Genomic DNA, 22,063 nt, shown 5'->3' with positions numbered 1-22,063 from the left:
AAATTAAAATACAATACCCTATATTTATTTAGGAATTAAACTTCATTTAAAAAAATATAAATAACATTTGCAATGAAATAATAAGTATAATTCATATTAACAATAGTAGAACTAATATCGATATTTATATAATTTATGAATATGTGTATGATCCATTTTAGGAGCTCTAAGAGGAAGAAGAATTTTAACAATCTTTTTGAGTTTTAGCTGCTCCTGCTTTTGATGTTGTATTGTTTGGACAGTTAGTACATTAAGTTTTTGAAGCACTCGTGGCTTAACTTGCATCTCCATAGAAATTAGCAGCACATTAGCATTAATTTTTATCTGCAGACCAAGCCGATGCATTTGAATCATAACATTTACAGCCAGTAAAATCATCTGTGTTAGTAGATCCAGGTCCACAATTGCTACAGGTTGTATTTCCAGTACCATTTGCATATTATCCTGAGCTACACTATGTGCAGTTTACATTAGCTGAGCCATTTGAATATGTGCCCGCTGGACAAGGAGAACACTTTCCAGATGGTAAATCTGCAAATTATCCAGCAGGGCAAGCTGTGCAACTATTTGAAGTAGCTGGTACTCCAATATAACCTGGATTACAAACACAGCTATCTCCATTTAATTTAGAGTTAGGAATGCATTAACAATCAGAAAAATCTGGAGTATTTATTTTACCTGAGCCACAAGTTTGACATGAAGTATTTCCAGTACCAGAAGCGAATTAACCCTTACCACATTATTAACATTAAGAACTTCCAGTACTGGCTGCAAAATATCCAGCAGTGCAAGGAGTACATGCTCCAGAGGTAGAAGAGTTTGAATATTGACCTTTTGGGCAAGGTGAGCATCCCTTTTAGCTTGATGAACTTGATGGAGTACCTTAATAACCGTCAGGACAGACGCAACTATTGTTTTTAAAGACAGCACTTGAGTCTGGACACTAACAATCAGAAAAATCTGCTAAAGGAGTTGTATTATTTGGACAACTAGCACAAGCTATATTTCCTGTTCCTTTAGCATAATGACCAGCAGAACATTGGGTACATGAAAGACTTGCAGGTGAGCTTGAGTAATATCCAACTTGGCAATCAACGCAACTTCCTGATTAATAGTATTTACCTGCAGGACATGGAGTACATCCTTAAGCACCAATTGAGGTTGCTGGGGTGCCAATATAACCTTGATTACATTAGCAGGAATTAGTATTTGATGACCATGTGGCGTACTAGTCATAGCAATAGCAAGCAGTGTTACTGCCTTATATTGTATTAGATCCAGGAGGACATTTTTAGCATGATGCAGTTTATCCTGCTTAAGTTGCTTATTTCATGTAATAACCAGATACGCAAATAGAACATTAAGTTACATCTCCTTACTAAGATACAGGATTTAAAGTGGCAGAATTATTAGGACACGGTTAGCAAATGGCAGAGGTAGTAGATGTGGGAGCTACTTGCATGTAAAAATTCAGTTGGCACTTATTACAGCTTGAAACTGAAGTTAAAACTCCAGGGTCAGAAGTAGAATTATTTGGACATTGTTGGCATTAGGCAGCAGTTCCAGGATTTCCATTAGCAGGATCTTAGTAGGGTGTGATCATGTAATACCCTGCTTAGCAAATGTCGCATTGAGATTAATCTCCAGCTAAAAATGGTATTTAATAGTTTCCAGAACCATTAGGACATGGTAAACAAGTTGGAGCAGTAGAGGATGTTGGTGCAACTGTCATATAGTAGTTATTCATACAACTACATGAACTAATTGAAGTAGCACCTGAACCGTAAGTAAATGTATTTGGAGGGCATTTTTCACAAATGGTTTATTATCCTAACGAAGTATTAGAATTATAATATCCTGGTAAACAAGTACTGCAATCATTAACATTGTATTAAATATCAAAAGGAAGTATATAGTTATTTGAAGTATTATTAGGACAAAGTGAACAAATTGCAGGTTGGGAATCTGTAGCTTATTAAGATATATAAAAACCTTCATTACATGAATTACATTAGGAGACTGAACTAGCATTCATACCTTTTGTATTATTTGGACATGGAACGCAGACTGCAGCTTAACCTGGATTACCATTTTAAGGTGGTACTGCTGGAGTCTAAAGATAATAACCAGGTTAACAATACATGCAATCACTAATATCTTAAGGATTCTAAGGAGTGTTAGATTGAACCTAGGAGTTATTAGGGCACTATAAGCATACTGAACCTGTAGATGATGTTGCTGCTTAAGACATATAGTATTTAGTAGAGCTACAATATTTGCAATTTGATATTGAGTAGGAAACTTCAGCAGTTGATCCATTATTAGGGCATATTTGGCATTTAGTAGAGATAGAATAAAATCCGCCGATACATTAGCAATTACCGTTTTACAATTAGCTAGGTTTAGTCGAGTAGTGGCAGTACTAAAAGGAGGCCTAGAATAGTGAAAAAAGAGCAAGGCAAATGTTTACTTTTTTCATTTATTTTAAACTTTTGAATGTTTGAAATTTTATTTTTTTAATTGTTTTATATCTATCTAAGTTAGGTTTTGGAATCTATTTTAACATACATACCTCAGAATATAATTTTCTATAACCTCATATACATCTTCTATAAATTCAAATAACTTTGTTTTAATTATAAGTAAGTAAATTTATTAATTTAATAGTGATTTCTTAAACTGTTGTGTATTATGAAAGTAAATTAAATAGTTCTATCTATTATTTAATTAAAATTCACCAGAAAATTAATTAAAAAATCTGGTGAATGCTTAAGGTTATTAATTTAATTAAAATTTTGTGGTATTTTTTAAAAGTAAAATTAAAATAGCACTCTTAATAGCAAAAATATTAATTTAGCTTAACTTTAATTAAAGGAAGAAAAAAAATTTACTTATCTGATTACAAGTTAATACATCAAAACACATTTATTTCATTAAATTTTTTTCATTTTAATTAAATTTCTTCTTTTTAATTTACTTCAGCTTTCAATATATTTTGTATAATTTGGAGGCATCAAAATTTCTAATAAGCAAGCCTTAATTACAAACATATTTACATTCTCTAACAAAGAAACCTAAGTTTTTAATTAAAATTTTGCTTTCATAATTTAATCATATTTAATGTTATTAAATCAATATTATTTTGTCTTAAATAAAAATACATATAAAAAAGCATTTATCTGTATTTTAAAAAGCTAATGTAATTAATTTCATTGTAAATTTTAAAGTTCAAAAAGATATAATATTTTAGTAAAGCGCACATATTAAAATTCTAGAAAAGTGATTTTACAAGATAAGAAATCTAGTTTAAAAATTATGATTATAGAGAAATGAAGTGCATTAAAATGATTGCTTATTACTTTGGAGTGATTACAAAAAGAAATGCTAAAGGAAATAAGTATAATAAAGAAAATCTTTGATTATTAACTTAATTGCTAATTTTTTTAGTTGTATTATTTAAATGAATTTTAATTAATTTCCTTATTCCAATAATAAAAATGGCTCTGATATGAATTATCTTTTTTTTAATTATTATTGAGAAGTAAGTAAGTTATTTATAATGATTTTCATAAACATTTTAATTATAAATACAATAATTTAAAATAGAATTACAATTTGTTAGGATTTAGCTTAAATGGATGAATTAATAAATAATTCAAAAATCAGTGAGTGAAAAAAGATATTTTAAATTTAAAAATTTTTATTAATAATTTCAACAAAATAGTTTTTTTTCTTTTTAAGATTAATGGAGAATATGTAATTAGAGATATTTTATAAAAGCTATAAAACAATTTAAACATTTTAGTAAAATATTAAATGAATTATTTTTTTATGATAGCAAAATAGGAGGATGATTCTTAAATATTCTTTCTAATATGCTACTTAAAATCTTCTTGTAAGCTTTTTTTAATTTATTCTTTTTCTTTTATCATTTTCCATATCAAAAAATAGTTTATATTCAGATTATCATTATTTCGATATCGAGAATTAACTAAAATTTATTAAATTATAAACAAAATTAGTTAAATTAATTATTATTTGAAATTTTATAAACTGTTTTATAAGGGCTATATAATGATGGTACTTTTATTAATTCATAAGTATAAACAAAGTTATTGAAAAATCTAAATTTAAGATTCTACATTATTTTTAACATGAAAAATTTATAATAAATTAATTAAATAAATTTCCAATATAACTCTTTTTTATGAACAAAAAAATGAGATAGAGATAGAGGATAATTTTATATAATTTATTAGTTAAATGTGTTATTTTAAATAGATTTATTTATACTTACATTAAAAATTGCTCTGAATTTGAATACTATCAGTATTAAATTGTATCAAATTATATTGATTCTAAAAATATAATTATTGAAGAATTTTAAATTTGAAGGTATCTTTTTTTTAGAATTTATTTGATAGAAAGTTCTTCCAATCATAAATTTTTATTACATATTGCTAAATAATTGATTTAAAGGTGAATAATGTTCATAGTTTTTATTCTTTATGATTGATTGAGATTATATCTGTGTAGCATTCTATATCTTTAGAATAATTAGTTATTAAATTTTTTAATACACCAAAATACTTCTCAAGACTTAATTTAGAATGTCCAGGTATCATGAATTAAATAATAAAAATATGAAAATCCATAATTATTTTTATTTGTTCCTGGACAATAAATTGCCCAGGTATATTATTAAACATTTAGATATTTTTACAAATTTTTTATGTAATGATAAATTGTTACCTAAAATATATTTTTATAAATAATAAAAATTAACAAAAAATAAAAAATTGCAGTACTTACTTACAAGAGCTACAAAATGTAACTAATTTTTTGAAAGTTATAAAAAACTAATAATTATGAAAATATCTAAAAAACAAAAATATCATAATCAAAAAAAATAGACTGTTATTACCTAAGCTCAAACTCAAATTTGATAAATTAGTACATTTCTGCAAACCATAACTTAAGCCTGATGCTCTTTCATCACTTATTCAATTCTTAATTTTTAAATATTGATAAAAAAATATATAGATAGATAGTTTGTTAGTTAGTTAGTTAGTTAGTTAGTTAGTTAGTTAGTTAGTTAGTTAGTTAGTTAGTTAGTTAGTTAGTTAGTTAGTTAGAAGAATAAATGAAGAAATATATGAAATAATAAGAAATCAAAAAAATGAAAATTACAAAGAAACAAAGAAAAATAAATAAATTAATTAAAAGATATTTTAAATTAATTTTTATATTGAAAAAATATCACAATTCAAAATAAATAAACTGTTTTTACTAAAGACAAAGTGTCAAATTTGAGAGATTTGTTAGTTCACTTTCCTAAACCTAAATCTAAGTATTATGCATCTTCATCACAAATTTAATTTTAACTTTTTAAAAAGTGAACAAAAAATGAATACATAGTTAATTAGTTTAAAACAAAAATGAAGAAATAAAAAGAAAAGTAAAAGTTGAGTTTTAAAAAACGAGTTGAATTTACAAAGAAAGAAAGAAAGAAAGAAAGAAAGAAAAAAAGAAAGAAAAAAAGAAAGAAAAAAAGAAAGAAAAAAAGAAGATAAAAAAACACAAGTATAATAAAAAAAAGTCAAATAAAAAGCTAATTAAAAATGATCTGATTTGCGAGATATAACTAAATAATCAATGTAATTTTAATTTTTTGGAATGTTAACATTTATATCAGGGGTTATTTCGTTAGACAAAATACTCTTTTTTTTATAAAATTAAAAATATTTGATTTAAAAAAATAAAATGGTTTTAAAGAAATAGTGCTTAAAGTAATTAAGTAAGACTGATTATTTATTACATTTACAAATAAACCGTTTTTTTGATAAAAATTAATTAAATGAAATATGCAATATTTTTAATTAAGAATTCATAAGAAAATACAAGGTTATTATTAATATGTAATTAAATAATTGTAAGACTATTAGGAGCTCTTACTTAAATAATGATTACCTATAAAAGTACTTAAGTCTAGTTGATATAACAATTTAAACTAACTTTGTTGCAAAATTTTTTTAGATAACTAATTTTAGTAAATTAACACTTTAAGAACATTTGAAAACTTACAAAAGTTAATATATAATTTATAGAGTTCGCTTTATATGTAAATACATTTTAATGTGTTAATTGAATAAAATAAATGATAAAAAATTGTAATATTATCAAAAATGATTATTCCTTTTTATTATTACATTCATTCATTATTTATATCATTATTAATATTCTTAGAAGTTCAATTTTTAGGTCTTATTTTATTTAATATATTTTTATTTATTTAAAATTAGAAGAAAGCTAGTAGAATAATATAATAGAATCAATTTACCATGAAAACATACTTTTCAAATGTATTAAGATAATCTTTTGTAATAAAAGTAAAAAGAATTAATTAGATAAATATTGCTTAACTAAATTTAAGTCTAGTAAATTAATTAATTTCAAAGACATCAAATTAAATAGATAGATACTTCGTTTAATCACTCTATCAAATCAAAGATATTTTTACATATTAAAGCCAAGAAAATCTTAACTTTTGCTTTTTATAAAAGGTTCTAAAGAATTGATATAAGCAGATAGGCATTTACTTTTGCTTATTACTTTCATGCGTTCTAATAAATGACAATTTAATTTATTTTTTCTTAATCTAATCTTGAGGTAATTAATACTTTAAAAAGCAAAATTTGATGATTAATCGCTTTCATAAAATTAGTTAAATTATCAAAAATTTATTTCCACTAGATACCTCTCTATATTTTTATTTATTTTAAATTAGAAGAAAGCTAGTATAATAATATAATAGAATCTAATTTACCATGAAAACATACTTTTCAAATGTATTAAGATAATCTTTTGTAATAAAAGTAAAAAGAACTAATTAAATAAATATTGCTTAACTATATTTAAGTCTAGTAAATTAATTAATTTCAAAGACATCAAATAAAATAGATAGATACTTCGTTTAATCACTCTATCAAATCAAAGATATTTTTACATATTAAAGCCAAGAAAATCTTAACTTTTGCTTTTTATAAAAGGTTCTAAAGAATTGATATAAGCAGATAGGCATTTACTTTTGCTTATTACTTTCATGCGTTCTAATAAATGACAATTTAATTTATTTTTTCTTAATCTAATCTTGAGGTAATTAATACTTTAAAAAGCAAAATTTGATGATTAATCACTTTCATAAAATTAGTTAAATTATCAAAAATTTATATCCACTAGATACCTCTCTTTATCATATTCCCCTTAACCTAAGGGATGCTTACTTAATAAATAAATATTATTTATAGTACGAACGAACAGTAAGGAATTAGTCAGTTATATGTAAAAAATAAGTACTAATTATATTAATAAAATTAACTAGTTTTAATCATAACTAATTTAGTTATAGTTAATTTCGTATCTATTTTACTTAATTAATTTACTTAAAACAGTCATAGAGATTGTGATAAATGAAGAAATGCTAGAAGAAAACAAGTAAACAAATTGTCAGAAAAATATAATTAAATAAATAAATATTAAAAAAGATAGAAATAAAAATAAATAAATTTATTAGTAATCAAATCATATGAGATTCCTTATCTTAGCTCTAATAATTATTGTTTCTCTAGCTAATGTTAATGCTTAATTTAGTGGTGATATCTAAAAGGTACTTGAATGCTTTGACTCACAAGGAGGCTAATTTGAATGTTTTATTGATGATAAAATATGTAATGATGAAGTTATTGTTGTCCAAAGTTGCATAAATGAAATTGAATAAAGCTCAACATCTTTAAAAGCTATAGGCTTACTTCTAAAATCTAAATGCTCATCTTAAGTAAAAGAGGTATAAGCTACTATTGAAAAGAAGTCAGAATGCTACTTACTTGGTGAAGTCACAGAAGATTAATAAGATAATAACAATCAAAAGGACTAAAACAACTAAAATAGTCAAAAAGAATAAGATTAACAAAACAATTAAGACAAGGACCAAAAAGATTAAGATTAAAAAAATGATCAACCACCAAAAAATGATCAACCATCAAAAAATGATCAACCACCAAAAAATGATCAACCATCAAAAAATGATCAACCACCAAAAAATGATAATAATGACAAAGAAAATTAAAGCAACGATACCAAATAAGATCAAAATAGTCAACAAGGAAAAAATGATAACAAAAACGAAGAAAATCAATCTACCAATCAAAATAATCAAAAAGATTAAGAAAAATAAGATAATAATCAAGAAGCCAAAAAAGACCAAAAAGACTAAAACAATCAAACAGACAGCAATTAAAATGATCAAAAAGATAAAGATAATTTAAAAGACAAAAATAATGATTAAAACAACCAAAAAGATAAAGTAACTAATTCTGCTAAATCAGAATAAAGTTTCTACTCAAATGGTATTACTTTGATGCTTTCATTAGGATCTATTGCAATAGCTATTTTATTTTGAAGTTATTAAATATTTATTTGTTTTTAAATAAAATTTTATATCATAGTATTTATATTAGTTTTAAAATAATTGTAAAATTATGTACATTTAAAAATAAAAATTTTAAGATTAATTTCTATTTATTTTTCTTATACCTTTACATGCAAGATTAAAATTAATTCTTAAAATAGATATATAATTATTACATTTGATTATGTTATATATTTTAATTAATATTTTTAGTGATAGTTATTATTTATATTGAACAGAATAACATACACAAAAACAAAATGATATTTAAGTTAAGTCAAATTTATAAACTAAATATTTTTTTAAGTGTTTTACTTAATCAGTACTATTATTTTTAATTTAATACTAGTAGCTAGCTAGTAACCATTACCATCCTCATTAATTCTTAATTAATTTATATTTAGCTGATTTTTATTTACATATCAGCTATCAAAATAATTAATTGAAAAGTGCTTTATAAAAATAATATTTTAATCTGTTAAAATATTTTTTAATTCAGTAAACCAAAATTTATTTGTTTGTGCTTAAAAAAATAGCTTATTTAGAAAAAGCTAAATATTTAAAAAATATAAGTCAATTACTAATATTTCTAGACTTAATATCTCTGTCTGTAATATGTAACAAAATATAAAAATAAATAATACCAGATATTTAATTATTTTGTACTAACTTAAAAATGAATGAAAATAAATTAACTAGATATTTGAAAAAAGAGAAGTTTTTATTGATAATTAAAATGGTTACTTATTTTATTTGATATTACCAAACTATTATACTTTATAATTAATTAATTTAAATCACATATAAATCATTTGTTTGACTTTTATTTTTTTAACTGGACTCAAAGTAAGTAAGTAAGACAGACAGACATTATGTAAAAAATTGAATTAAATAAAATCAAAAATAATAAAGATATATTTATTTATTTATTTATTTACAATGAATAGTAAAAACGATAATTTTGAAAACTAAAAATTTAATATTGAGAATATAATTAGTTATTTCAATAATTTTTAATATAATTATACTGATTCTTTTAATATACCTTATTTTTTCATTCTATTTTCTGATTAACAAATATAATCTATCATATTAAATTACTTCTATTTAATTTACTAAAAATCGCGGTTTAATTGCTAATTAAGTCATTAAATAGCGTTTTACAGTAAATGAAATTATAAAAATTTTAATTAACTATTACTAAATTTCTGAAATAATCTCTATTAGTATTTGATCAGATTTAATAATTAATTCGTAATTAATAATTGCGCTGGCTGGTAACAAAATAGAGTAAATTATAAAAAGCTAGTTTTCATTTACTTGTAAATTACTATAAAAATGGTTGAAAATTCTAAAAGGATCTTAGAATGATAGATGAATAAGCGCTATAATAAGCTTGAGTTTTAAACATCTTCCTATATTTAAAGAAATGATATATGTAAAATTTTAATCTTTAAAAATTTAGATGATATTTTAAAGAATGAATTAAAAATATTTATTTAGAAAAGCTGCATTTTCATAAAGCATAAAAAGACAAATAATTATTTTAACGTAAGTATTAGCTATTAAATATGATTAGTAAAATATTTAAAATAAATATTTCTAATTATTGGAAATATTTTAAGCAATAATTATATATAGATTTATATTTTAAAAGCGATTTAGTCAAAAATATTAATTTGTCTGATAAAGGTTAAACAAATAATGAAAAAACATTAATTAGAAACAAATAAAACTAAAAAAACTTTGATTCTTCTTCTTCTTGGTTTTTAATTTAGTAAGACTTTTTATAACATTGAGAATCATAAAATAGTTAATTTTAGTTAGATCTTCAATCAATTTAAATCCTTTCATTCTTCAGTTTGGAAATATATGCATTTAATAATGATAAATATTTTTCATGGAACTAACAAAAATTTCATATTATGATTTAGAAAGAGCATTTATTCTTTCATTCGATATTAGAATATATTTATTTACAAATTATAATAAATAAATATATAGATTACTTTATAGACATATTTACATTTCAATTAATTAATAAATAAATAGAGTGTTATTATTTTCAAAGTAGAAAAATGATAGCAGCAATTAGTGATAAAGAATATATTAAAACATTTGAGCTTAGACATGATGCTGACTCATCAATATTATTTTAAATAGCTTAATTATCAGATCTACAATTTTATGTAATACATTATGCAATATCATTTAAATAATTATTTCTAGCGCAATCTTTAACACACTGTTAGGCTTTGAAGTTTTCGATCTGGCAAGCTTCATCATTTTCTTTACAAGGAATATTAGCATTTACATTTTATACACAGTACATCATCATCCTAATATCGTCTGAAGACTAAGAGCAAACAAACTTAAAGCAGGCTAAAATAATTAATACTGAGATAATTATTTTCATTTATTTTTGAATATTCTTTTTTTAATTTGATAATTAACTTTTTTTTTTGAAATTATGATTTATTACAAGTAAGCTTTGCTAGATCTAAGCTTAAAAAGAATAATAGTATCAAAATTTAGATTAATTAATTCTAATTATTTTTTTAATGTTTATCTATCTATCTCTCGTCTTTCGTTAAATCAAAATATTTCGATTTTTGATAATTAAAAATAAATAGAAATTTATTAAGATATTTACTAAAGAGCATATTAATGAATAATTAGATTTTAAAATTCACTATCAAAGTGAAATAAATTAATAGCTTTTCCTTACTCTATTTATTTAATAAAATTACTCATAAGATTATTAAGCTAATAGCTTATATAAAGTTCTTAATATATAACAGCCCTTTAAAAATCTAAACAAAAACAGAGGAATCCTTCAAATAATTTCATTTTTTTTTTAAAATCAGAAATACCACTTAATTTTTTTTATCATCTAAGAAATTAGTAAAATTTAAATATAAATAAATAAAGAGTTATAGAGCTAAAAAATTTTAAATCTTTTTGTAATATTAATTGGATGTGATTTAATTTTATAGGTATTTAAAATTAAATTCTAATATTAACTAAAAATTAATCCGATTTAACCAAGTTAAGAACAATAGATAAATATTATCCTTACTAAGATCCCCAATAAATATAACTTAAAGATCTATTTTTTAATTTTTTAATAATAGAAAAATAGTAAAATGGATTTTAATTTTTAATTTTGCTTGTATTTTTTATTTATTTCTTTGTTATTTAGCTCCTTTTTACATTTTCAACTTTTGCTTTCATTATTTATTAATTCATTTCTTATGATTTCAAATTTATTCTTCATTTTTTTCCTTCTAAATAATTAATTAAATAACTATATTTTACTTCAATATTTCTAAAGTGTTTAAGAAAGAGCTCTAATCTCTCAAATAAGGAACTTGAAATTTGGTAAAAACTATTCATTTGCTTTGAATTGTATTATTTTTTAAAACAAAAACGAATTTAAAACTATTCAACTAACTCTTTTAATTTAAATATTTATTAGCTTTTTATTTGATATATTTTTACTCAACTTGTGTTTTTTCTTTCTTCCTATGTGAATTTAACTCATTTTTTCACTTTCAAACTTTAGCTTTTATTATTTTATTCATTTGTTTTTTATTATTTTCATTTTTTCCTTCTAACTAACGAATCACCTGTATATATATTTTCTTCAATTTTTAAAAAGGTCTAATTTATTTGGTGATGAATGTGCAACAATTTAGGAAAGTTAACTGAATTCTCAAATATGAAACTTGATTTTTAGTAAAAACAATTTATTTATTTTGTATTATGGCATTTTTTAATATAAAAAACTAATTTAAAATAACTCTTTTAATTTATTTATTTTATAATTCTTCTTGCGTTTTTTTTTTCTTTGATAATTTAGCTCATTTTTTATTTTCAAATTTTGCTTTTATTATTAATTCATTTCTCTTTATTTATATTTTTTTACCTTCCAAAATAACTAACTAATCTATAATTTTTATTCAATGTTTAAAAACTAAAAATTAAATTGGCGATAGAATAGAATAGAAATACTCATACATATAAATGCACTCAGAATACAACTTAAAATTTATTTTTTTTATATTTATATATTTTTATTTTATTTTGTATTTATTAGGTGTAGAAGCTATTTCATATTCATAATCATAAATGAAAACCATTTATTTTAATTTAAATCCATTTTTTGATTATTTTACATACATGCATACACTCAATTTCCTCTTTTTCCTAAAAACCTAAAAATTTGATAAAAATAATGTAAAATCAATTTTTGTAAATTTAAGCTATTTTTGTTTCTTATGAAACTTAATTGATTGATAGTTTGTTTAGGGTATTTAATTATTTATTTATATTATCTTTATAGTGATTATTTATACTTGAGTAAGTGTTCTCAAATTTATATCATAAATGGTAAAATTTTAAATGCTTTTGCTTACCCTAAATACTCATTAATTATTTTTGCAAATATCTAAAGCATTTTTAATTTTACTATAATAATTTTTTGCGTTAATTTAAATTAAAATAAATATCAATAGGTAGGAATTGTTTCAGTAAAAAATTATAAATTTGTAATGAAAATAAATACCAATATTAATTATGAAGTTAATATAAATTTCTACTGAAAAGGCTTAGAAATTTAATAAGAAAATAAACATAAAAGTGTAAAGGAAGGAAATAAAAATAAATGATTGATATGAGCAGAGAAATATGTAAATTAGCTAATAAAATAAATTTGAAAATAGAGTTAATTAATTAACTAACTAAGAAACAAAGTGGGTAAACAATTAATTTTTTTTCTCAATGAATAAAAGCTTAAACCGATCTCTCAAGCAAGTACAAGCAAGCAAGCAAGCAAGCAACCAAAAAATTATCCTGAATTTATTAACCTTTTTTATGTATTGATTATGAAATTGTAATGTAAAAGAAATTTAGATCATGTTAACATATGAATTAAGTATTAAAAACAAATATTAATAGACTTGTTAAATTATTACTTGTGAATTAATATATTTAAAAATAAGATAAAAAATAATTTAAACAATATATTTAAAAACAAACAAACAAAATGAAATCTGAATGCCATTTATGCTAAATGACTGTTTAAAATCTTGCTAAATGCACTAAGACTCGTTGTCGCAATTTTTTTTGTGAGAAATGCATCCAAGAAAATTTTGATAAAGGGTTTATTTATCATATTTGTTATAAAGAAGGCTGCTGGGTTTGCTACGCATGCTAAAATGTCTGTTGCTGCAAGCTTTGCAAGGGAGAACTACTATTATACAGCAAGAAATCTCTTGCAAAGCGTAAAAATAAAAATATCGAAGCATTGAAATAGTCTTCTGTGTTAGAAAAGAGCAGCTCTACGATTTCAAACATCTAAGAAACAGAAAAAGAAAAAGATTCCAGTGATGATCTACTTTTACACAATGATGATTTTGTAAAAAGAGTATTTTAAGACGATAACGAAACTATAATCAATGGATTTAAATATAATTTGAAATAGCCAAGAATGTTAAACTAGAAAATTACGAAATCTTTACCATTGTACAACAAAGAATATCACTTTAATAAATTTTATAGAAGAAAAATGCTATTAAAAGCTTTATGATTAGTTTTTATTTATTAATACAAAGGAAGTAAGTACTACAATCTAGTACAAAGAAAATAACATTTGCATAGAAAATTAATTTTACTAACTAAATGCTAAAAATTTATTATTTATTAATCAGACAATGCACTAAATATGAATGAATAATTAACTAATTAACTTTTAATGAAATTATTTTAATTTAAAAATATCTTTTTACAAATTATTGTTATATATATCTAATAATTCTTTATTCAATTAATAATTAGTATTTTAAATATTTATAATAGCTCTAACCTTCTTTTGATTTCTATCTTACTCACTCACTCAAATTAATTACACTAAACAACTGATTATTTTTCCAGATTTAAGTATAAATACAATTTTCTATATAATAATTATTTTCCTTAATTATTTGGAATATTTTTATCAATTATTAATACACAAATAATTTTGGAATTCTATTCAATTTGTACTAGTAAAACATTTTGTATAAAAAAGCATAATTATTTAGTATATATTATTGATTACCTCTAATTTAAATACGCGCGTGAATGGATGGGTGTATGTATGTATGTATGGATGTTGTTTGTATCCGGGATTAATAAAAAAATTAATTAATTTATTGTAATACAAATTAATTTTCACTATTGTTGAGAAATTTAGCATTAAATCATAATTAATTAATTTATAAAAAGAAGATATTTGATATATTTATTCACCAGATATAGTAATAAGTTTCTTAAAAATTAAAAAAATTATAATTCATAGACAGTTAATTGAAAATAACATATGTTTATTTTTATTAATTCGTAGAGTAATTTTCTTCAAATAAAATATTAAAAAATGAAGTATTTTAATACAAATATAATAGTTTTAATTTCTTCTTCTTTTTTATAGATTTATTTTCTTTTTCGCATATTTTAAAAATTTTATAACAAAAGATATGAAAATGATCAAGCAAGCAAGAATTTAATCTACATAAGAAACCATATTTCTTTATAGTTAGACCTATTCTTAGATTAAAATTTTGTTATTCTCATATTCATAATAAAAAAAAATTTTGACAATTTTAATTAAAGAACCGGAGTTTTAGTTAATAAGGATTGATATTATATTAATTCCTTTAAAAATATTTTTATAAAATATATAATTAGAATTTTTAGTATAAACAAGAGTATTAAATAAAATATAATTAAAACATTTAATTGATTTTATTAATGACTTTTTGTAAAATCAGTCAATAATGATTTGTTTAAATACTAATTTATTTAATTTTGGAACTAATCTTGTGACTTTTACCACCTCATTGGCATTCAAGTTGAGTTTGCTTTTAATCAAATGAAAATATTATATATAATATCAATAATAAATAGGTAAAATTAAATTAAATTAAAATAATTTCTAAATATCTTTAAAATTTATTTGTTAAAAATAAATATCTTTCTTTTTTATGCTAAAATATCCAAAAATATTTTCTTTGAAAATTTATTTTAAATTATTTAAGTAATTTAATAGAAAAAACAAACTAACCTCAAATAAAGCTCTAAGCTTGCGAGATTCACACAGCTTTTTAACGCTTATTTAAGACTCTTCAAACCATTCTTTCCTATCTTATTCCATCTTTTTTATAATTAAATTATTTTAAAAATTCAGAAGAAAAATATATTGAAATATTTTTAATATACCTTAAATCGAGCTTCAAAATCATGATATTAGTATTTATGATGTCAGAATTTAAACCATGAGCACAGTTAGCACCTTTAGCTCTTTTAATTAAAGTTAATATTTTTAAATTAAAAATACTTGTGAGTTTTAATATTTTAATATAATTAAGATTTCATATTTTTAATATTTGTTCTTCTTTTAAACATATTATTTTATTTTAGCTTACTTAAGATTTATAGTTAAGTTGCGTAGATGCTTGCAAATTTTTAGGCATGCCCATAAATCATGAGAACCGTTCGCAGTGATTTTGTTAAGGCTTAATAAATATTTAAGTTTTTTGTCATTATGTTTAATTAGGAATTAAATCAAATAATTTTTAGATTTATTAAATTGAAAGAAATTATTTTAACCTAAGATTTAAGATTAATTCTGACAAAATTTTGAAATTCTTTAAAGCTGATCCTAATTCAGAAATTCCTTTATCACTGAATTTATTATATCTTCATATTAATAAAATCATTAAAAAATAAATTAGTAAGAGCTGTTTTTAGTAAATTTAAATTATCACGATAAATCTAGAGCTAAATTTGAGAGATTAGGGCAATTAGATAGAGCATTTGCTAAGTCTGAAATACCCTCGTCATAAATTTCATTAGAGCTTTTAAAATAAAATTGAAACTTAAATATAAAATAATCCTAAATTATTGATTGTTATTTCTTTAAATTTAATGAGTTTTACTACTTTATCTGTAATATTTGTTTATTCAAATTTGTTAATTGCTAAAATAATTGTTCATTTATTACAGACAGATAAATAATATTTCAGATAACTATAAAAAAATAATTTTTTTAAATATGTGTACCTTAAATCCAATGTTAATGATGATAAATGTGTGCAATCTATTAAAGCAAATCCCAAATCAGATATAAAATTATCACCTATTTTGTTTAAGCTTTTTGAAAAAATAAAATTTTGATTTGTTTATTAATACATTTTATTTAATAATAATAAAAATAATATACTGTAAATGCTCATTAATTAAGGCATTCCCTAAGTATCTTTTTTGCCCAAAAAAAAGTACCATACACCATAGTCGAAAAAAAAAAAATTTAAGAAAAAAATGCCATAATTAAAGAGCATTTACAGTATATATATTTGGAGTTTTATTTAAAGTTTTTGTAGAGAATTAATTTCATTTTTTACCTTAATTAGAGTGTCAAATTAACAAGTTGTTGGCATAATCTTAAGCTATTTGCCAATTTCAAAGCATCTTCTTCATCAACCTTATTCCACCTTGAAATCAATAAAATTTTGTTGTTATTAAAGAAAATTAAAATAAACAAATAAATAATTAAATAAATCGAATAAATGATTAAAATAATTTAATAATTATTTATTCTATTTGATAAATTTAAATGAATTAAAGAAATTAATTTCAAAAATAAATAAAAAATTTTACTTGAAGTTTAACAGCAACTGCGTATGCTAAGATAAATTAGATTTAGAAAACTTTTAAAGCAAAAAGCAAAAATATTATTAAAGTATTCAAATAAGAAATGAATTACATCTTCTAGATGACTGTATTTCTTATTCTATAAAATCATTCTTTTTTAACTTAGATTTATTAAATTTTATTTGATCAAAATTGATACATATTAAATTTATCAATTTGACTGATTGTTTATTTGTTTAATTTTTAAATTTATAATCAAATTAGTGTGATTTTTCTCTAATCAAATGTTTATATTATAAATAAATTGAGGTTAAATTTAATTAACGAAATTCTTCAAAAAAAATAAAGTATTTATTTTTAATCTAAAGTATAAATAGAAATATTTGAGGCTTAATTAATAATAACAAATATTTTTAAAAGTCTTACTTACTTTATTTTAAAAGGTTTTATTAAGGTTTTTCAATAACTTTGTTAAAATCTAGTGTTAGAGCTGATGATACATACTTTTCACAAAATATATATGAAGATTTTCCTTGATGTAAATCTTCTATTACTAAATTACGAAATAAAAAGTGATACTTTTAAGTCAAGACTATTCTAGAATCGTATCAATTTAATTAAATACTTGCTAAAATAAATTGGTTATAGCTAATTTATCTCAAATTTTAGAGTAAGTTTAGTAGCTGTTTATAGAACTCAAATAATCCAAAAAAGAAATCTTTCATCCTAGAAATAAAAGGGAATCAATAAAATAGACTTATTTTGCTTATTTTTTTGTTAGATTAATGAATTACTAAAATTACATAAAATTCTACTAAAATTAATTATTCTTCATATTTGGGTTTAAGCACTCAATAAAGTTATTACAGAGAATATAAGCAAAATAAATATTACATCTAAATTTATTGATATATTAAAGCAGGAAACAATGGTTGTGAAGCTTAATTGGTTTTTAAAATGTAAGATAGAAATTAAATGAAGTTAGAGTCATTAATTATAAATATCTGAAATATTAATTATTAACTTAAATAACTTAAGCGATTAGATAGATATAACAAAAAGTTGTAAAATATTAATTTAAAATATAAAAATAATTTTATTTTTAGTTGTATTTGATATATTTTTACTCTGTCCTATAAATAAATTATGTGATATTAGCATGTTATTTTTGAAATTATTAAGATATAATTAATTTTCTCTTTATAAAAGATAATAGTATTTCTTTTGATTTAATTAATAAAAGCTATTCATAGAACTTTTAATAGCATTTTTCTTCTATAAAATTTATTTGAGTGGTATTCTTTGCTGTAAGAAGGCAAAGACTTTGTAATCTTTTAGTTTAGCAATCTTTGTTGTTTTAAGTTATATTTAAATGCATTATTTGAAGTTTCGTTCTCTTCTTATGATAATCTTTTTTCGAAATCATAGTTGTGCGAAAGAAGATCATCACTAGAATCTTTTTCTTTTTCTGTTTCTTAGATGTTTGAAGTCGTAGAGCTGCTTTTTTCTATCACTGAAGGCTATTAAACTGTTTGAATATTCTTATTCTTGCGCTTTGCTAGAGATTTCTTGCTGTAAAGTAGTAATTCTCCTTTGCAAAGCTTGCAACTACAGACATTTTAGCATGCGTAGCAAACCCAGCAGCCTTCTTTGTAAGAAATATGATATATAAATCCTTTATCGAAATTTTCTCTGATGCATTTCTCACAAAAAAAATTGCGGCAACGAGTCTTTGTGCATTTCGCAAGGTTTTGAACAGTCATTTAGCATAAATGGCATTCAGACTTCATCTTATTTTTCAATATATAGAATATTGTTTTAATTATTTTTTATCTTAATTTTAATCTATTAAAAAATAAATAAATAATTAATTAATTAATACCTTCACTTCACAAGTAAATTAATATATGTTATTATTACTAAATTCTTTTATTAATACTATCTATTTTTCTATTAAACCTATTTCTGTTAGTGCCTATAACAATCCATATAAACAAAAGAGGAATATAGATTAAGAATTTGCTTGCTTATTTATTTATGAGAATTGTTAGAAGCTCTTTCTTTCTAATTAAAAAAAGTAAATTTGAAAGATTAAATTTTACCCATTTTTTTTTGTATTCTTATGCCTTAAAATATTGAAATATATTTATTTATTCTCCCATTTAATTTAAATATTTTGTTTGATTGTTTGTTTGTGTCATTTTTTTATCATTATTGAGAAATAAATTTAAATATATTTTCATTCTTAATTCACAAATGTGCCATATCAAATTCATATTTATTAGAGATTTTACCATTTTTTTTCATTCGGCCATATAACCATATAATAATATAATATGGTAATCAATTTTTTAATTATACCAAATAAATACCATATTTTCCTTGAAATAAAAACTGAATACCAAAATTATATTTTGCAAAAAACTGTATGTGTTATCCGATGTTCCCATTGAAACCATAAAAAAAATGTTTGGCAGCAAGAAAAATTTATACTGGGCTGTATGGCATTAAATAATGAATAATAAATTAATTTTTTTGTGATACCTATTCATAAAAGCAAATTTATAAATTAATATTCGATAATTAATTATTAAAATTTATTTGTTCTTTTTATCCAATTATAATTAATTAATTAAATTCCTTAAATTTCTATCCAATATTTTTGAAAAAAAAATAAATGATATAAAAGATTAAATATTACAGAAAATTAGATGAGGTAATTATTTATTTTTTTATTTATATCCTTTAAATTTATTTTTATTAATAAAAAAAGCTTTTAAAGCCTTCACTTTAATCTCATAAGGTTCTCCATATTAATATGAAGTATATTTAATTTATAAATATTATTATTATTTTTTATATATTTAATTTTCAATTTATTTAAAAAAATAATATTTCAAATAAATATTTTCATAATTATTCTTTGATTAGTATTTATACCTAAATTATTTAGCTATTTTAACTTAATTTTCATTTCAATTTTTCATTATTTATTATTCATTTTTTATTATTTTATATTTTTTATTCATTTATTTTTTGCTATTAACACTTTCACTTGATAAAAACAATTTATTTATTTTTAATTATAAAAATTAATTTAAAACATTAAAGCTCTTTTAATTTATTTAATTTATTTTAATTTTTACTTTTATTGTACTTGTTTTTTTTTGTTTTTTCTTTATGAATTTAACTCATAATTTTATTCCCAATTTTAGCTTTTATTATTAATTAATCTTATTATTTCATATTTTTTCTTCAATATTTAAAAAGTTACAAATCAATTGGTAATATGGGAACATCAGGCTTAGGTTCTGCTTTAGCTAATTGGATTAATCTCTCTAATTTGACACTTTAACTTTCGTAATAACAATTTATTTATATTTCTTTTTGATATTTTTAAATATAAAAACTAATTTAAAACAATAGTAAATATACATCTTAATAATATTAGAGTTTCATTAATATTGAAGAAGATAATCTATTTATTTATTGATTTATTTATTTATTTTAGCTGTTTATTTTCTTCCTAAACTACTAATAAATCATCAGAAACCTTCTGCATTAGATGAGTAAGTAGGTGTAAGATAGCTTGCAATAAAACTAGAATCTGATCTAATCTATAAAGCTTAATTAATTATTTACTATACTATTACAATTATTACAATTAGATTATATTTTTTCTAATTTAGTATCCACTTCAATAAATCTTTTTCCATTTCATAGTTTTCCTCTGTTTGGATTAGAATTATTTTTATTTGATTTATCTTTTTCTTGTTGAATAAAGAGGGATTTATTGTTTCTCACAGACTTTTCACATGATTTTATATTTTATGGTAATAAAAGTATTATTTTTTATTTTAATTTCTTCAATATCAATCCTTTATTTTCATTGAAATATCAATCTTTTCTTTTTTATCTAAGATCTACTCATTCATTATCAAATTCTTAATGCTATTTTTAATTTACAAAACTAATTTAAAACAATAAAGCTCTTTTTCTTTATTATTTTTATTGTGCTTGCTTTTTTTTTTTCTTTATTAATTTAAATAATCATTTTATTTTCAACTTTTGCTTTTATAATTAATCTTATTATATCATATTTTTTCTTATTTTATTTAAATTTATACAAATTTGTTAAAAAAGTTTTAACCAAATAAATGAACAATAAAGATTCAAAGTAATAAGCAAGTGTCTTAAATAAAAAAGATTATTTGTCTTTGAAAAAAAATTTTGATGATAAACAAGTGGCAAAAAAAACGATGCATACATATTATATAAATGTTTGAATAATTGAATATTAAATGATTTATTATTTAATATTTTTAAAAAGTTGTTTTAACCTAAAAAAAAGATAGATTTTAATACTGTTTTTATATTTATAAAAATCATATTTTTGTGAATTAATAAATAACTAATAAAAAATAAAAAAAATAAATTTACTTAAATAAATTAATTCTTCTTAAGTCAGTTTTGTATAAAAAATAAATAGGCATTTTTTAAAAATTTAATCACACGTAATATGTAGATCTGATATATAAAAAAAAAAAGCAATTACTACTTAATTTTCCATCTTTAATTAAAAACTTATAGAAATTTCTCTAATTGGGTATATAATTTCAGAAAATTTCAATACCATGGTTAGCTTTTTAAAAATAAAATATGCCATATTCATTGAAAAAATTTAATAAAAATTAAATTTAGATATTCTTGATTGATTTATTTGAAATATTTCTAACTTAAAAAATCATAAATACAGATTTATTTTATTTAAAAAGATTGTTAATTTATGAGTTCATTTATTTCTTATCTAAAAAAAAATTAACTAAATAAATTTCATTAATTAAATAAACTAAAAAATTAAAATACAACACTTTATATTTATTTACTTAAGAATAAAACTTCAAT

At 21.0% G+C, this 22,063-nt stretch overlaps 8 protein-coding genes across 8 annotated transcripts; 3 read left to right on the top strand and 5 right to left on the bottom strand. All coding sequences in view use genetic code 6, as the record gives it.

Moving 5' to 3' along the window:
- Positions 1–91: 91 nt before the first annotated feature.
- On the bottom strand, positions 92–2,479 carry TTHERM_00835460 (GCC2 and GCC3 family protein; the record flags this gene model as incomplete). Its single annotated transcript, XM_001031309.2, has 1 exon — positions 92–2,479. One exon carries the CDS (start codon positions 2,477–2,479, stop codon positions 92–94), a length of 2,388 nt encoding a protein of 795 aa, XP_001031309.2.
- Positions 2,480–4,984: 2,505 nt separating this feature from the next.
- On the top strand, positions 4,985–5,410 carry TTHERM_000835459 (hypothetical protein; the record flags this gene model as incomplete). The annotated part of the gene is made up of 1 exon (XM_012796467.1): positions 4,985–5,410. One exon carries the CDS (start codon positions 4,985–4,987, stop codon positions 5,408–5,410), a length of 426 nt encoding a protein of 141 aa, XP_012651921.1.
- Positions 5,411–7,404: 1,994 nt separating this feature from the next.
- On the top strand, positions 7,405–8,504 carry TTHERM_00835440 (transmembrane protein, putative). The gene has a single exon (XM_001031307.2). It carries the CDS (start codon positions 7,478–7,480, stop codon positions 8,456–8,458), a length of 981 nt encoding a protein of 326 aa, XP_001031307.1. The 5' UTR covers positions 7,405–7,477; the 3' UTR covers positions 8,459–8,504.
- Positions 8,505–12,182: 3,678 nt separating this feature from the next.
- TTHERM_000835439 (transmembrane protein, putative) lies at positions 12,183–12,647 on the bottom strand (the record flags this gene model as incomplete). The annotated part of the gene is made up of 1 exon (XM_012796466.1): positions 12,183–12,647. The coding sequence occupies one exon, from the start codon at positions 12,645–12,647 to the stop codon at positions 12,183–12,185; it is 465 nt and encodes a 154-aa protein (XP_012651920.1).
- Positions 12,648–13,514: 867 nt separating this feature from the next.
- TTHERM_00835420 (hypothetical protein) lies at positions 13,515–14,057 on the top strand (the record flags this gene model as incomplete). The annotated part of the gene is made up of 1 exon (XM_001031305.1): positions 13,515–14,057. The coding sequence occupies one exon, from the start codon at positions 13,515–13,517 to the stop codon at positions 14,055–14,057; it is 543 nt and encodes a 180-aa protein (XP_001031305.1).
- Positions 14,058–15,272: 1,215 nt separating this feature from the next.
- TTHERM_00835410 (hypothetical protein) lies at positions 15,273–16,357 on the bottom strand (the record flags this gene model as incomplete). The annotated part of the gene is made up of 5 exons (XM_001031304.3): positions 15,273–15,366; positions 15,570–15,659; positions 15,725–15,805; positions 15,931–16,204; positions 16,273–16,357. 5 exons carry the CDS (start codon positions 16,355–16,357, stop codon positions 15,273–15,275), a joined length of 624 nt encoding a protein of 207 aa, XP_001031304.3.
- A 2,048-nt stretch (positions 16,358–18,405) lies between these two features.
- TTHERM_00835400 (hypothetical protein) lies at positions 18,406–18,948 on the bottom strand (the record flags this gene model as incomplete). Its single annotated transcript, XM_001031303.1, has 1 exon — positions 18,406–18,948. The coding sequence occupies one exon, from the start codon at positions 18,946–18,948 to the stop codon at positions 18,406–18,408; it is 543 nt and encodes a 180-aa protein (XP_001031303.1).
- A 1,235-nt stretch (positions 18,949–20,183) lies between these two features.
- On the bottom strand, positions 20,184–20,704 carry TTHERM_000835399 (hypothetical protein; the record flags this gene model as incomplete). The annotated part of the gene is made up of 2 exons (XM_012796465.1): positions 20,184–20,373; positions 20,433–20,704. 2 exons carry the CDS (start codon positions 20,702–20,704, stop codon positions 20,184–20,186), a joined length of 462 nt encoding a protein of 153 aa, XP_012651919.1.
- Positions 20,705–22,063: the final 1,359 nt, after the last annotated feature.

This window comes from Tetrahymena thermophila, assembly GCF_000189635.1.
Source record: "Tetrahymena thermophila SB210 genomic scaffold scf_8254728, whole genome shotgun sequence".
NCBI classification, from domain to species: Eukaryota; Ciliophora; class Oligohymenophorea; order Hymenostomatida; family Tetrahymenidae; genus Tetrahymena; species Tetrahymena thermophila.
The sequence above is the reverse complement of the archived record's forward strand: the minus strand, read 5'-3'. Positions and strand labels throughout refer to the sequence as shown.